This window comes from Amaranthus tricolor, chromosome 2, assembly GCF_026212465.1.
Source record: "Amaranthus tricolor cultivar Red isolate AtriRed21 chromosome 2, ASM2621246v1, whole genome shotgun sequence".
Classification (NCBI taxonomy): Eukaryota; Viridiplantae; Streptophyta; class Magnoliopsida; order Caryophyllales; family Amaranthaceae; genus Amaranthus; species Amaranthus tricolor.
The window spans coordinates 12,540,952-12,556,405 of NC_080048.1; the positions used below are offsets into that span (position 1 = coordinate 12,540,952).

The 15,454-nt window shown below is 32.7% G+C and overlaps 1 protein-coding gene across 1 annotated transcript; it reads left to right on the plus strand.

The window, feature by feature from the left end:
- Positions 1 to 2,776: 2,776 nt before the first annotated feature.
- LOC130806580 (polyamine oxidase 2-like) lies at positions 2,777 to 8,856 on the plus strand. The gene is made up of 9 exons (XM_057671714.1): positions 2,777 to 3,336; positions 6,309 to 6,519; positions 6,640 to 6,753; positions 7,078 to 7,165; positions 7,309 to 7,394; positions 7,477 to 7,579; positions 7,748 to 7,845; positions 7,921 to 8,350; positions 8,425 to 8,856. The coding sequence occupies exons 1-9, from the start codon at positions 3,294 to 3,296 to the stop codon at positions 8,728 to 8,730; spliced, it is 1,479 nt and encodes a 492-aa protein (XP_057527697.1). The 5' UTR covers positions 2,777 to 3,293; the 3' UTR covers positions 8,731 to 8,856.
- Positions 8,857 to 15,454: the final 6,598 nt, after the last annotated feature.

Consider the following 15,454-nt stretch of genomic DNA (forward strand, 5'->3'; position numbering starts at 1 on the left):
TATATATATATATATATATATATATATATATATATATATATATATATATATATATATATATATATATATATATATATATATATATATATATATATAACTAACAATCTTCAAAGGGGGATCTTTTTCATTAAGGTATGAATAAGAAATAGGCTCAGAAGATATAGTGTCGCGATACTGTGAACATGCGTCATCTTCAACGGACTTTTGATAGGCATCAAGTTCTTTCTTAGACCACCTTAAAATCTCATTTGAGTATGAATGTGGCCTGCCATGTAATGAACACGAACATAAATCCCCATAATCACAAAGGCCATCATAAAGATAACTAGGAATTGATGAAGAACTAGTAGATCTCTTGTTTTCCATACTCAAAAATCAAATTAAAGCTTTGAAGAAACGTTAATGGCGGTTGAAGAACATGGGGTTGGTTTTGGAGATGAAGGCCAAAAATTATGAAACTTAGCTCAAAATGTAGAGAAAAAGCCGATCTTTATTTTAGTTCAATAAAAATGAACTAAATTTAAGGGATTAATACGGGGCAATGGTTCAAAGAAGCCATGAAAATGGCGACTAAGAAGACAAAAAAAGAGGAAAAGAAAGATCAGTGAAATAATGAAAGGGCGGGTGATACGAGAGATTTAACCGAGTGAGAGAGTGAATATACTTGTAAAATAAGGGAGTGGGAGAGAGAAATGAGGGTGCATTAGGGAAATTTTTTTTCCAAAAATAGAAAGTATTCTAAAGTGGCGATAAAATGAAAAGAGTGGTGATATTTAAGGATTGTGCTGGTTATAGTCACCCAATTTAAATATTTTTAAGCTTATGGTTTCCATATATTTTTACTTTAAAATTTTTTAATGCTTATGATCCTCACACATTTCCCACTAAGTTTATTTTGATATTTTTTTTATTTTTTGTAGATTTCAAAATTGTTCTCCTTCTCCTTTAACTTTATTATTCAATAAAATAATATATTAATATATAATACCTAAACAATAATTCTCTAATGAGGTCGTATTACCGTGAGAAGACTTCAATTGGGCCAGCCCAAACTATTAAACAACCGTTTTTTGTATTACAAAAACTTGGACGTGACAGTGTCATATTGAGACCGTTAATATGGTCTCTTAGAAATTAAAGAAAAAAAAAATTCAATTTTAACATTTAATGTATCAATTTTGACCTAAAAAAAATTAATTTCAACTTAAAGTAAACCTTAAACAAATCCATTAAAATAATTATTTAATGTTGACCTATAAGTAATTAATTTTGACGTTAAAGTGACAAATTTCTACTTAAATATGATCCTGTTTACATAATTTCAGAACAAAAGTTATAAAATGATATTATTCTATCATTTTATGGATGTATTTCAAACAACAAGTGAATGACCGATAACAATATCAATAATAGTGTTAAAACATTGCAAACTACAAGTACTCTTATTTGATTAAACATGATGGTTCTAAGGGAACTAGGGATGGTCATGGGCGGGTCTGGCCAGACCTGGACCCTTTTATTTTTTATGGATCCGGACCCTAAGGGTCCAAAATTTTCAGACCCAGACCCAGGCCCTACAGATCTGACGGGTCTAGGGTCCTTAATGGGTCCTTAATGGGTCTTATACAAAGCTCTTTGATTTGTCAAAATTGAACCTTTTGTGAGTCTTTTTGTATTTTTGTAAGCAACTTATTATCGTATTACAAACATTTGTACGAGTCCATAAAATTCAAATACAAGATAATTACTAAAACGTAAAAACACTTGTCTAAATACATAATTAAAAATCAAATATAAAAGACTAAATGAGATTAATAGTTTATATTCCATAACATTACAAAATAATTACTGGATTGAGATTAATGAGAAGGCAAATTAGACAATCAATATTCAAGGCATTATATATTAATAATAAAAAAATTAATATTAGAATTTAGAAATCAGAAATTCATAATATAAAATTTAAAAGTTTAGGGTCCGGGTCCGGGTCCGGGTCTTCACCTTAGGACACGGACCCGGACCCGTCAAATATTTTTTGGATCCAAATCCGACCCGGATCCGATGGGTCTCAAAAAAGAAGGGGCGAGTCCAACAGGGTCCTGGACCCATGACCATCCCTAAATGGAACACAAGAGTATACTTGTACTCTTTAATCATCGATCAATAATAGTATTACTGTTTTGCCATCGATAGTTTATGTTCATAATGAACTTGTAAATAAAGTTGGAGGTGTACTATTTAATTACCATTGATGTGAAGGCGGAGGGAGTGTCGATCAGTTGTGTTTGCCAAATAATTTGATTAATACACATGAAAATGATCAAGAGTTCATGGCTACTATGTTATTAAAAATTTTAATTTTTATCTAAAAATGATTAATTAGACCTTAAAGTGATCAATTAAAAAAAATTGACCTTAAATGCATCAATTATGGACTTAAATAGATCAAGTACTGAGTGCACATAGGAAAAATTATATTTAGGCCGATTGAGCTATTCGTTTCACAATGAGACCGTCGCTCAAGAGAGCGGTTGTTCCTATATAAGTGGGAATTTAGTTTTCATTGTTTTTCCTAATATTTTTACTAATAGACATTACGTATAAACTCGTTTCATCGTAAAATAGTCTTTTGCTACTTAGTGCCTAAATATTTGATTTATTTCCTATTTGATTTCAAATAAATCCAAATAACCTGGTCCTTCAATTAATAATAGGCCCCACGGTAGGGGATAATAACATGTTGATCACGCTCTAAATGTAAATAATTAGAAGTTTAGCTTTTTTGACATTATTTTTCCTATAAGTTCCCCTTCAAACCTACCTCCTATCAATCAAACCAAACCAAAAACAATCCCAAAATATTTTAGGCCAAGCCCATCTTCTTCCCACCTTTCCCTAAATCCCCATATTTTCTCTCGAAAATCTCAAAAAGCCCTCCTAATTCTTAGTTTCATACACTAAATATTGGAAAATAACTACCCAAAACCCATAATTTGTTTTCTGCATAGATTCATTGAATTTTCTCTGCCATTATTACGGTGTCGTTTGGAATTGAAAGCGTTAAAAAAAAATTACAAAAAATAATAAAGAAGCAGACGTATGAACTGGTTGTTTAATCTGGGAATTTTATCATCAAATTCAAATCACTTCATAACTTGTTTGTTGATCTTTATTCTCCATTACTTACCTCAATTACACCCTTCTTTTTTATTCTTTAATCCCACCAGACAACCCCTTACTTCCTCATCGTCAAATTCTATCCTAAATAAATAGTTTTTAAATATCAGTATTCAATGGAGCTCAAGAACAACAAGAGTAATCGTCAATTGCGTCAAGGTATAAATATTATTTTAGATAAATACTAAATTACCCTTTTTAATTGAGAAATTTGCATTAATAATTTAGTTTTTTTTACTTAGTCTGTTGAACATAAACTACTTATTTTAAATTTAATTCAGCTATTAAATATATTTACTTAAAATAAAAGTATATTGTTTATTTCTTTGTGATCAAACAATTAGAAATAAATAGTAATCCGAATTTAAATTTAACAATTATACAAATACGTAGATTAATTTAAAAATAATTAATAAACAAGTTTTCTTTAGTGGATCCGGTAAATATTGTTTATTTTTGATAACTGAACATTTTAATTTTACATTTTCTGAATTTTGTATTAACTGGAAGGAATTGATTTGTCGGCTGGTAAGTGGGGTCCACTAATATAGTTGTGTGGTCGGTGTTTGATGTTTAGAGAAAACATTGTTGTCATTAATTCATCACTACTGATACGTTACTCTTTTTATCTTATCAAAAGTAATAAGCGACTAATGTGGTCACTTTCTGTGATGCCAGAGTTTTCAACGTGTTGTTAAAATTGTGAATTAAATTATGATATTTTTTCTTTTGAAAAGTCAATTCTTTTGACTTATTATTGCTTGTTACCCTGTCTCCTAGCTACAGCTGTTCAAACGTGAGATGTGACCCGACTCGAAAATTTAAACCGAAATCAAAAGTTAATCGACCTGAATTCATATTAATTAGTAAGGGGAATCTTATCATCAATTAAAAAAAGTCTAACAACTTAATTTGATATTGACTCAATCTATAGTAAATAGTAATTCGCAGCCGAATTCTACTGGAAAATAATACCCGAACTCGATCTGTACCCGGTAAAACCAAACCAATTATTAACTGATGACAGTCCAAGACCGATTGACTACTCGACACGAACTTCAACCGACACCGAAATGATGCTAACCCTATAGCTCAAACAACTGATCAACAACCGAACCGTGGCTAACTGACCTGACCCGAGTGTGACCCACCGTAACACGCATCCGAAAAATAACCGATCCGAAATACAACTGAACCGAATGACACCTGTCCGAAACCGACCCGACCACCTGAATGAACACCTCTACTCTAAGTAATAAGTTCACTGCTGGGTACTAGTGGTGTGCGAAAAAACCCGATCCGGATTACCCATTATCCGTTTTTCAAAACCGGATAATTTACCTGGTTTTTGTAAAGCGGATAATCCGGATCGGGTATCCGGTTTTTAAACTGGGTACCGGATCCGGGTCACATATTTTTGAAAACCGGGTACCCGGTATCCTTTTTTTTTTTTTTTATAAATAAAATAATGATGGTGTCTATTAAGCTAATTTTGAGTTGAATCTTAATATAGTTTTTCTCCCGTAGATAATTTTCTTTTTTTGTGTAATTGTTCTTGCTTAACCAATGTGTAACAATATTATTCTTTAATTTTCTTAATTTTTATTTTATGACTAATTAAGCTAAATATTTTTAAAGAGTTAGTATTTGAATTTTATATAAAAAAATATTTTAAATAAAAATAGAGATAAAAACGCATAGTTGAACAAAAAAAGACAAAAACAAATTTAACAAAAAACATTCTAAGAAAACCAGGTATCCGGTTTCCGACCGGATTTAAACTGGGTCGGAACCGAATCACAATTTTAGGTACCCGAAAAAGCGGGTACCCGGATTTTCGGATCCGGGTCGACCCGGTAACCGGTTTTGAACACCTCTATTGGGCACGGTGGTGTAAAAAAGTTTTTACATTGGGTATCACGTGAGTTTATTAGGTTGCTAATTCACTCGGACTCTTAATTTGATTTATGTACTCATGTCTGATTCGTGATGCTTAAATTTTTATACGACTCTTAAACACTTTATTTTAGACGTAAAATCGAATATATGTACGTATTCGACACTTGGATACCTACCAGTATCAAACATTTATATTATGCCCAAGTCCAAGTAATATAGGTGGCGGCCATTGCTTCATCAATGATTAACCAACTCATTATTTTAGAGGTTGATTAGTATTGATTTGCACATGCCTGATAGACTTGAATGTTAAAGGTTTATTAAGAAACCCAGTTGGGTGTAATTGAGTGGAATTTGAGTTGTTTGATGGCACTTTTTTCATCGCTTTTGTCATGCAATATCACAGAAAAAACCTTCTATTTTTAAGTCTATATTAATTTGGTTGGTTATATAGCAATTCAGATAAACAAAAGAATATCTAATTCGGTTAAAGTAGTGGTATGTGTAGCTAATAGTCTGTCAAAATTTTCCGAAATGAAAAAAAGTAGTCCAATTATTGAAGCGTGCCTATGGAATGAGAATTTGTCATCACACAGGTTTAATGAAGATAAACTTTGTCGAAATTAACTTAACCTAGGATAAAATTCAGCTGTTTGAACTTTGAGAGGGTTTAGAATTGACCCTCCCTGTATTAGACTAGCTAACCTTTAAAGACTTCCATAGTCATTTTCGATATTAAACTATTAATTACATATTTTGGAACGTATAATTTGGATTTGACTTTTGAGGAAAAGATTATGGCATTTTCATTTGTAAAGATGGATTTTTATAATGAATGAATAAGGAAGATAGAAAGTTGCACCTCGAAAGAGTTAAAAAGAGGGCGAGGAAGACCGAAGATAACTTATGTGAGAACAAAAGTTATTTGGAAGAGGACTCTATGTATGGAAAAGTTGGTCATGTCAAAGTTGATGCCTTGGGTCAATTAAGAAGTAGGAACTTGTAGGCTTACGCTGAAGAGAATATAACACCAGTTTGGGTTTATACATATTCATCTTGTAATTGTCTTTCATTATTTAGTTGCATGATAATCCATCTATTCCTTTGCGTTTGCTAATGATATTGACATTTCTCCTCACAATAGGTCACTTTCAATGGCAAACTCTAAATTAAACATTAACTTTGTTGGTTTGTGAGCTTCTTCTAATTTCTGAACATAATTTGTGTTATAGGTCTATGTAACTCTACAAATGAGGGTCAGGGAAGGCAAGCTCCATCACCATCTGTCATAGTCATAGGTTCCGGTATGGCTGGTATTGCTACAGCCCGTGCTCTTTATGATGCTTCTATTCAGGTGACAGTGTTGGAGTCACGTGATAGAGTTGGTGGTCGGGTATGCACAGATTACACATTGGGGTTTCCAATAGATCTTGGTGCATCATGGTAACTTTAACATACACTTGGACTACTTAGCTTTTAATTATGTTTATTTGAGGTAACATATTTGTGGCATATATTGCTTATTTGTCCTCTATATCTAACTCAATCAATTAATATTTTTAGGTTACATGGTGTCTGCAATGAGAATCCCTTGGCACCGTTGATTGGTAAACTTGGCCTGCCCCTTTATCGCACCAGTGGAGACAACTCCGTTTTATATGATCATGACTTAGAGAGGTAACTTATCAATAATTCATTCGATAGTGTATGATTAGTTTTTCTCCTATGATCAATTGATACAATAACCCAATTATGAATAGAGCTCAATAATCCTTTTAGGTTCTTGTGATCCCTTCTAGTATATGTGGCTCGATGTGCCTTGAAAGACTTCATGAACATCATGCTCACCTAGGAAACATGCTTTTAGTTTGTCCTGAATGTGTTATATTGTATCTCCTTAGTTATGTCGTGTGATTGTGTTATTGGATGAAATTATGAAAGAAGTGCCTAATGTGTTTCAAGACTTCTGAAGTGGTGAATCCTTGTAATGTTTTGTCACAGTTATGCTCTCTTTGATTTAGATGGAAAGCAGGTGCCCCCAGAGCTAGTTGTCAAAGTTGGCGAAACATTTGAAGTTATTTTACAAGAGGCAAGTAGTAGTTTTGCTCACTGTACACTCTTCTCTTTTTTTGGTTTACCGTGAATGACACTTTCTTTACTCCTTAAGTTCCCTTCGAGATTCACAACTCACTGGTTTTTTTAAAATTAATGGTTTTTTTTTTATGTATACAGACGAATAAAATACGCGAAGAATCCATTGAGGATATGTCTATTAAACAAGCAATTACAATGGTCTTTGAAAGAAGACCAGAGTTAAGGTCAGTTCTATATCTTTCTTTTGTCAGTAATGCTTTCTAAGTGTGAGAGAAGAATTTATGTCAAATGATGATACAATGGCAGGTTAGAAGGGCTTGCACATAAGGTGCTGCAATGGTACCTATGTAGGATGGAGGGCTGGTTTGCGGCCGATGCTGAGACTATATCTCTTAAAGGTTGGGATGAGGTATGTGTTATTATTCGTATCAATAGTGATAATGATCTGTGGGTTATACATCTTTGAATTTACTGTTAAGATATACGATCAATTCAAAATTTGGCATCTATTTTATTAATTTGATATGCCTTTGACATTTGCTCTCTTTCGGGACTTCTGTTGTTTCTTAATTTGTAGGAAGTGCTACTCCCTGGTGGACATGGGCTTATGGAACGAGGCTACCTCCCTGTTATAAACACACTTGCCAAGGGTCTAGACATACGCCTGAATCACAGGTCTGGATTCATAAACTTCATCTTTCATGCTCATCTCTGTTTTTAAAATTATTGACGGTTTTTGTTGTCCTCTAGAGTAACAAAGGTTACAAGGCATCGCAATGGGGTGAAGGTAACAACAGAAAACGGAGCTACTTTTGTGGCTGATGCTGCTGTTATTACTGTTCCTCTCGGTGTTCTAAAGTCTAATACAATTAAGTTTGAGCCGAAGCTTCCAGATTGGAAACAAGATGCAATCTCAAATCTAGGAGTGGGAATCGAGAATAAGATAGTTTTGCACTTTGAAAAGGTGTTTTGGCCAAATGTGGAGTTTCTCGGTGTTGTTGCAGAAACATCATATGGGTGTAGTTATTTTCTGAATCTTCACAAGGCTACTGGTCATAGCGTTCTTGTATATATGCCCGCTGGAAAGTTGGCCAAGGACATCGAGAAAATGTCTGATGAAGCTGCTGCCAATTTTGCTTTTAAGCAGTTGAAAACGATTCTTCCTGATGCATCTCCACCAGTAAGTTTGCCACTCTTGTTGGTAGTGTTCTAAAATGTGACTTGATTCTGAAATTGTGCATGTTATTGGTGCAGATTCATTATTTGGTTTCTCATTGGGGCTCAGATATAAACTCTGTCGGTTCTTACAGCTATAATATTGTTGGGCAGCCACATGATTTGTTTGAGAGACTTAGGGTTCCTGTAGATAACATATTTTTTGCGGGGGAGGCGACGAGTGCTAGTTATCCTGGATCAGTTCATGGTGCGTATTCAACTGGCATGCAAGCCGCCGAGGAATGCAGAATGCGTGTTCTGGAACGCTATGGCGAGTTGGACTTATTCCAACCTGCTATGAGTGAAGATTTGATCAGCGTCCCCCTCCTTATTTCTAGGATGTGACTTATGGTGTTATCACAACAATGTAATAGAAAAAACTTGTATGTGATTATGTGTTAAAAGATTGCAACATATTTTGTGTGAACAAACTTTGTTAATGTCTATAAATAAATCATTATATTAGTTATTTTTTTCTTGTTGGCAATTATGTTGAAATTTATACTATGTGTTAAAAGTTTACAATTACTAAATTGTTTCGAAAACTTTCTTTCATTATTGTAATTGAAGGGATGAAACAGTTGCACTTTGTTAAAAATAACAATTGAAGGAAGAGAAAAGGAAACAGAGAAATGGGACAGCGACTGAAATCTCATGTTTGTTTCGAAGAAATGGAAGAAAAAGAAAAAAATAGCAGTTCTTTTACAAATCTCTCACCTATCAATTGGTTTAAAAAACAAAAGAAATTATATTATTTCATATATTTACTCTTTTGTCATATTCACATTAAATATGTCATTTTTTATTTAATGATTGTTAACCTTTTCTTTTAGCTTAAATCTTAACCCAACTCACACACAACTAACCCCAAACCACACCTCAGCGCAACCTTCTCAACAACCACCACCACTCATCACCATTACTTCTCCTCTCCTTTAAAATTTTCTCTCTTATCCTCCTCCTCCTCCTCCTCCTCCTCCTCCTCCTTCTTCTTCTTCAATCTTTCCTTCTATAAAAGCTCTCCTTCACCTTAACCTCAGCCCCATTCTTCTCTTGTTCACCACCCACCTTCATAGCACCACATCAAACCCACCTAGTTCGAGGCATCAGGCTTTCTCCTTACCCTGTCATGAAATTAGAGTAAAAAAAATATTTATTCAATCACAGTGGTAATATGCAAATTGAGTTACAACAAAAGCAAAGTTTTTGGTCAAAGATTCAATTGAAAAATTATCAAAGGCAAAATTAAGTTCAATGCAGGTATCAGATCAAGCACGAATTTTGTACTGTAAGTTTTCATAAGTATCAAACAAAGGGGATTTACAAGCTTCTTCTTTTTTGTCTAAATCCAATAATAGTTTACTTAAGAAACAATAAGAAACAATAATATAGAGTTTGTAAGTGTTTTACTGAACTCAAGGCAGTAACACAATTATATTTTTGAGTGATTTCTGAGATTGCGGTTAAAATCTTTGCTGTTGTTGTAATTAAAGTCCCACAGTACAACTCCAATTGAACAACCATGATTTTAAGCCGAATTTCATGTCAAGGGTGGTCGGTGTGAGGTGGTACTGTGAAGGTGGGTGGTGGACAAGAGGAGGGTGTTGTGGAGATCGAGGAGGGTGAGAGTTGTCATGGAAGGAGAGTTATGGTGAAGGGTGGCAGTGTAGTAGAGAGAGAGGCGAGAAGGCTATGAAGGGTGTGGTTTAGTGTTAAGTGAATTGGATCGAGGCCAAAGGTAAAAGAAAAGGTCCAATGATATTTTTGAGCACAAATCACCGGATTTCAATGACTTGTCTCAGTTATATATCGATGTTGGCTTTCATAACTTGGAGGTTATAGTTTGCAAAAGTAAACTTTAAGGCTAAAGCTTTTAAAATGACTAAAGTAGAAGGCTGTAGTAAAATAAATTTGTTTAATTATCAAAATATTTTCTTTTATCATCATCACATATTTGAGAATGTAAAAGTGCCTTTGGTTGTAGCATAAAATTGTTGGGATAAATTTATTATATATGCTATCAACCCTCTTCACAAAAAAATTATTTTTCATTAGAAGTGTGAATGTGACATATTTTCTCATGCTTGACACTATAGTTTTACTTGATAAAAAGGTTAATGAGATTCAAACTTGTGACATAAGTTTCTGACCATGTAAACAAACATAAAAACCAAGCTTATAACTTTTACTACATCAAAATCATAGAGAAGATAGGGAGTTTTGATTCGCTCATCTTAGCAATAAATATTTATTGTACAAATTAAAAAATTTTACTCCTAATTTTCATCATTGAAATCATATTATAGACTAAAAATATTCAAAACTTTTAATGGCTGCCTTCGCTACCAATGAAAAGTAATTATTAACTGATTCTTGATTAGATGATCACAAATATTTTTCATCAACATGTCATGATCTACCAAAAAAATTTAAAAAATTAAAGTAACTATCCAATTAGTTTTGTATAGATGAATCTAAATCAAGTAAAATTAAATTAGTTTATTAAATTAATTATCCAATTAAAAAATGTATTACACAAAATGTATATTTGTTTCTAAATCAGGTAAGATAATTATGAGTCTATTACATTGTGTTGAAGCAAGAGTCAATTTCCATGACATTAGTGATAGCTTAGATCACTTGGTTGCTCATGCTCTATCTTGCAGAATTAAGAATGATGATTTTTGTGTAAAAGAGTATGAAAGTATATGCTTTGGATCACTTGATAAAGTGATCATTGGAGACGTTTTGGAGTGTCTTGGGCAAGGTAAGGATTTCCTTAAACAAAACAATGGGAAGCGCAACTAAGGCTCTAAGTCATGCCTTAAACATGCATGTGATGGGGAAGGAATTGCTCTCTCGAGGCAGCAACTTGCGAAGGTCCGTAGCTAGCCACTAAAGGCCCCTCATTCGACCGTTGGGCATGCTGGTTCCAGCGGTTCAGCCAGGAGCCCTCTAACGACTTTTTTATGTATTGCCGTTTTTTGCTTGGGCTTTCAAGCCTTATGTATTAAGGTTTCTAATATGTTAGAGACTATATAAGGGACTCTTAGAACATCATTTAAGAGCATATAGTGAGGCTAATACTCTAGAAGTAACTGGGGATTATTACCAAGAGATTTCTTCATTGTATTAGTGTGTTTGTAATGGCCCGGATAAAGGCAACTAGAAAATTCTACATAAAGTCGGGGTTCTCCAAGCGATATCTGAACCATTAATGAAAGTTTAAACACAAAAATGCAAGGATTCGTTCTACCTTGAACGGGTTATGTTCTGATGATAAAAATTAGAGTAATCAACAACTATAGCAGCAAAAAAAAAATGTAAATGAAATCCTCATACAACTCCAGAACCCCCTTGGGCCTCTAAAAGAAATGTAAGCATATTATAGTCTTTAGGAAATAAAAATTTTCAACGTTCGAAACCTACAAGGATACTTAAACGAGGTATCAAATGCTAAGGTAGAATCCTCATTCCCGAAGTCCCAGCCTGCAAGCAATCTGCTTGTCGTCAAGGTCAACATCATCTTAGGTATTCAAAACACAGTATACGTCAGAGGCAAATAATCAAAATGCATAACAAACAAATATCAATTTATATCACAATCCACCTAGCATACGAAAGCTCTAATATAATTTATCATTCCCTTTTTAATTCATTGACTACTATGACTTATCTCCGATTCTCCAATCTCTTGCCTCAATAATAAGATTGGTAGAATACACAAGGGAGAGTTAATCCTAAGGCAAGTACCGACCAAGACATTGCCTGATATCTTAACGGGTTGCCAAGGTTAAGAGTAGGCATAACCCCATGGTGGCCCTTATTAGGGCCCTACCGAAGGGGACCAAATTACCCTATTGGGTATCTATTTCCAATTCTCTTTATTAGGAGTATCCTTTTCATATCCCTGTTGAATATCCCAAACCAATTTCTTTGAAAAGGAGTTTCCATAACTATTAATTTATTATTTGTGGGTCTAAGTCCTTATGTGAATTTATTCCTTAGTAACCAACATAATCCAACAATATAAATCACATAAAGGTGATATCCAAAGTAACTATGCACAATCAACCTCAACGTGTACGTACTTTTTCCAGATAAGAACACAAACACAACCTTGTAAAGAAGGAAGACACTTTAGTGAACCCTCATGAATTGAGTAACTAGCAACAAACAACACCCAAAGAAAAACACACATTAGAGCATATTTCAAAACAACATCTAGTAACTTTTATACTTAACCATTTAGTTTTCATTTAAACACCTAACATCTTAATAGAATAAGACAACTAATTAATTAATTGTTCAAGAACGTACAACAACCAAACAGGTCAGACTCGACCGTTTCTAATGTGTGAATTGAAAATCGGCTTCACCCTTGCGTCCGCAAGGTACTAATTACCTCGGGTACCAAATTTCATGATTTTTAAAGATTGTTCTACTTTTAATCATTTTAAACGTCTACGCGATTCATAATTCATTCGAACACCAAAACGTTCAAAACCCACACAACGAACTCACAGAAACCCCAAGCCACAAAACGAGGCATAATGTTTCGATCCAAAAGTGAATTAACGAAAATTTGTTACGACAATGAAATCTCAAACTTTTAAATCTTCCTTTTATCAAATAAAATAAATACTTAAAAGGCCTAAAATATTATCATGATAAAACCGAGATTTTTATTACATTTTATTGTATTATATTTTTATATACATGCAATCATTTAAATCTTCGAATTCTAGATTCAAATCTTAAGAAATAACCACATGTAAATAATACCACAAATCTTAAGGAATAACCACATGTAAATATTAAAAAAAATCATAAAAAATAAAAATATATTCATATTGTATATATTTCTATACATTTTAAGCTAAAAAAAATAAATCAACTTAAAAGTTTTAATTTACTCTTCAACAATAACACATAGAAAAATAAAATTCCAACTTTAAACTTCTAGATCTATACATCCATTTTATTCTATCACTTTAATATATACATATATATATATATATATATATATATATATATATATATATATATATATATATATATATATGTATATATATATATATATATATATATATATATATATATATATATATATATGTATATATATATATATATATATATATATATATATATATGTATATATATATATATATGTATATATATATATATATATATATATATATATATATATATATATGTATATATATATATATATGTATATATATATATATACACAAAAGATGAATTGGTTATAACACTCCTAAATATGTTTCAAATTGAGAAAATTTTAAAAGATGAGAAAAACATTTTGGAAGATCGAATACGTCATTATGCTGAAGGTTGTGAAGAAATTATAAATAAAAATAATTCGCTAAAGGCTGAAAAATCAAATCTTGAAAAGACTGTCAAGGTCTTGAAAGAACAGAATCTCAGTCAGACTAAACAGCTTATTGATCTTAAAAATGAGAACAATGATCTTGAAGCCAGGATCAAAACCTTGAAACTGGAATCTGAGAAAAATCTACAAGCATTAAACAAGCTTAATGAGTCTGAATCTAAACTCACTAAAATGCTTACACAACAAAAATCAACTAGTGATAAACGTGGTATTGGTTATAATCATGTTACACATAACTATAAGAGTAAAACCACATTTGTAAAAGGTGCAAATAAACATAAACGTACTCCTACTTGCACATTTTGTTGCAAAGAAGGACATATAAGATTTGCATGTCCTTACAGACGTAAAGATGATTACATTATTAAGAATTCCTTTCCTTTTGAATTACGTGAACAGATAAAGCAAATATGGGTTCCTAAAGGAACAAGACCACCCAACATGGTCTATCCCGAATATGGTTCCAAATTTGTCACTTGGATAGCCAAGTAAGGTTGAGAAAGGTTATTTTCTTTTGTTTTGTAGGATAAACAAAAATGGATTCTAGATAGTGGATACTCGAGGCATATGAGTGGTAAAATATCTTTATTTTCTGAAATTAAAGAAAAATGCAATGGCTCAATCACCTTAGGAGATAAAGGTAAATGCAAAATTTTAGGCGTTGGTAAAATTGGTAAGAATCCATCTAAAACTATTGACAATGTTTATTTAGTTGAAGGTCTAAAATTTAATTTGCTAAGTGTGTCTCAACTATGTGATAAAGGTAATGAAGTAATTTTTGACAAAGAAAAATGTGTTGTTAAAAATCCTAATACTGGAGATACTCTCATTACTGCTCTTAGAAATGATAATGTTTATGCTTTACATACTAACGAAATTGCAGTGCAAAATTTCAAGTGTTTGAAAGCTATTACAGATAATCCAAAACTTTGGCATAGACGTCTTGGCCATATCAATACTCACACCATGCTGAAATTGGTAAGTAAAGATTTAGTTAAGGGACTTCCAGCTCTTGACTATAAACAATGTCCTATTTGTGACGCATGCATTAAAGGTAAACAAGTAAGAAGTTCATTCAAACCGAAGAAAATGGTAAGTACATCAAGACCATGTGAACTATTACATATTGATTTATGTGGACCAATGCGTGTACGGAGCATAAGAGGTAAATCTTATATCCTAGTTATAGTTGATGATTATTCTAGATTTACGTGGGTTGATTTTCTAAAGGATAAAAGTGAAGCCTTGAAACTGTTTTCAAGACGTTGTAAAGAGATGCAAACTCAACTGAACCTTCCAATAGTCTCGGTTAGAAGTGACCATGGAAGAGAGTTTGATCAATTAGGCTTTGACTCCTTTTGTGAAAAATATGGTATAACCCATAACTTTTCAGCTCCTAGGACACCTCAACAAAACGGTGTAGTTGAAAGGAAAAATCGAACTTTAGAAGAGATGGCAAGAACAATGCTTATTGAAAATGGATTAGCTAAACACTATTGGGCTGAAGCTGTTAACACAGCTAATTATGTCTTAAATAGATGCCTTATAAGACCCATACTTAAGAAAACTCCCTATGAGTTATTCAAAGGAAGAAAACCGAATATAGCATACTTTAAACCATTTGGTTGCAAATGTTTTATTCATAATAATGGT

Coding starts and splice junctions, on each gene's coding strand:
- LOC130806580 (XM_057671714.1), top strand. CDS start 3,294: ATGGAGCTCAAGAACAACAAGAGTAATCGTCAATTGCGTCAAG. Junction 6,754..7,077: donor TATGATCATGACTTAGAGAG/GTAACTTATCAA, acceptor GTTTTGTCACAG/TTATGCTCTCTTTGATTTAG. Junction 8,351..8,424: donor TTCCTGATGCATCTCCACCA/GTAAGTTTGCCA, acceptor TTATTGGTGCAG/ATTCATTATTTGGTTTCTCA.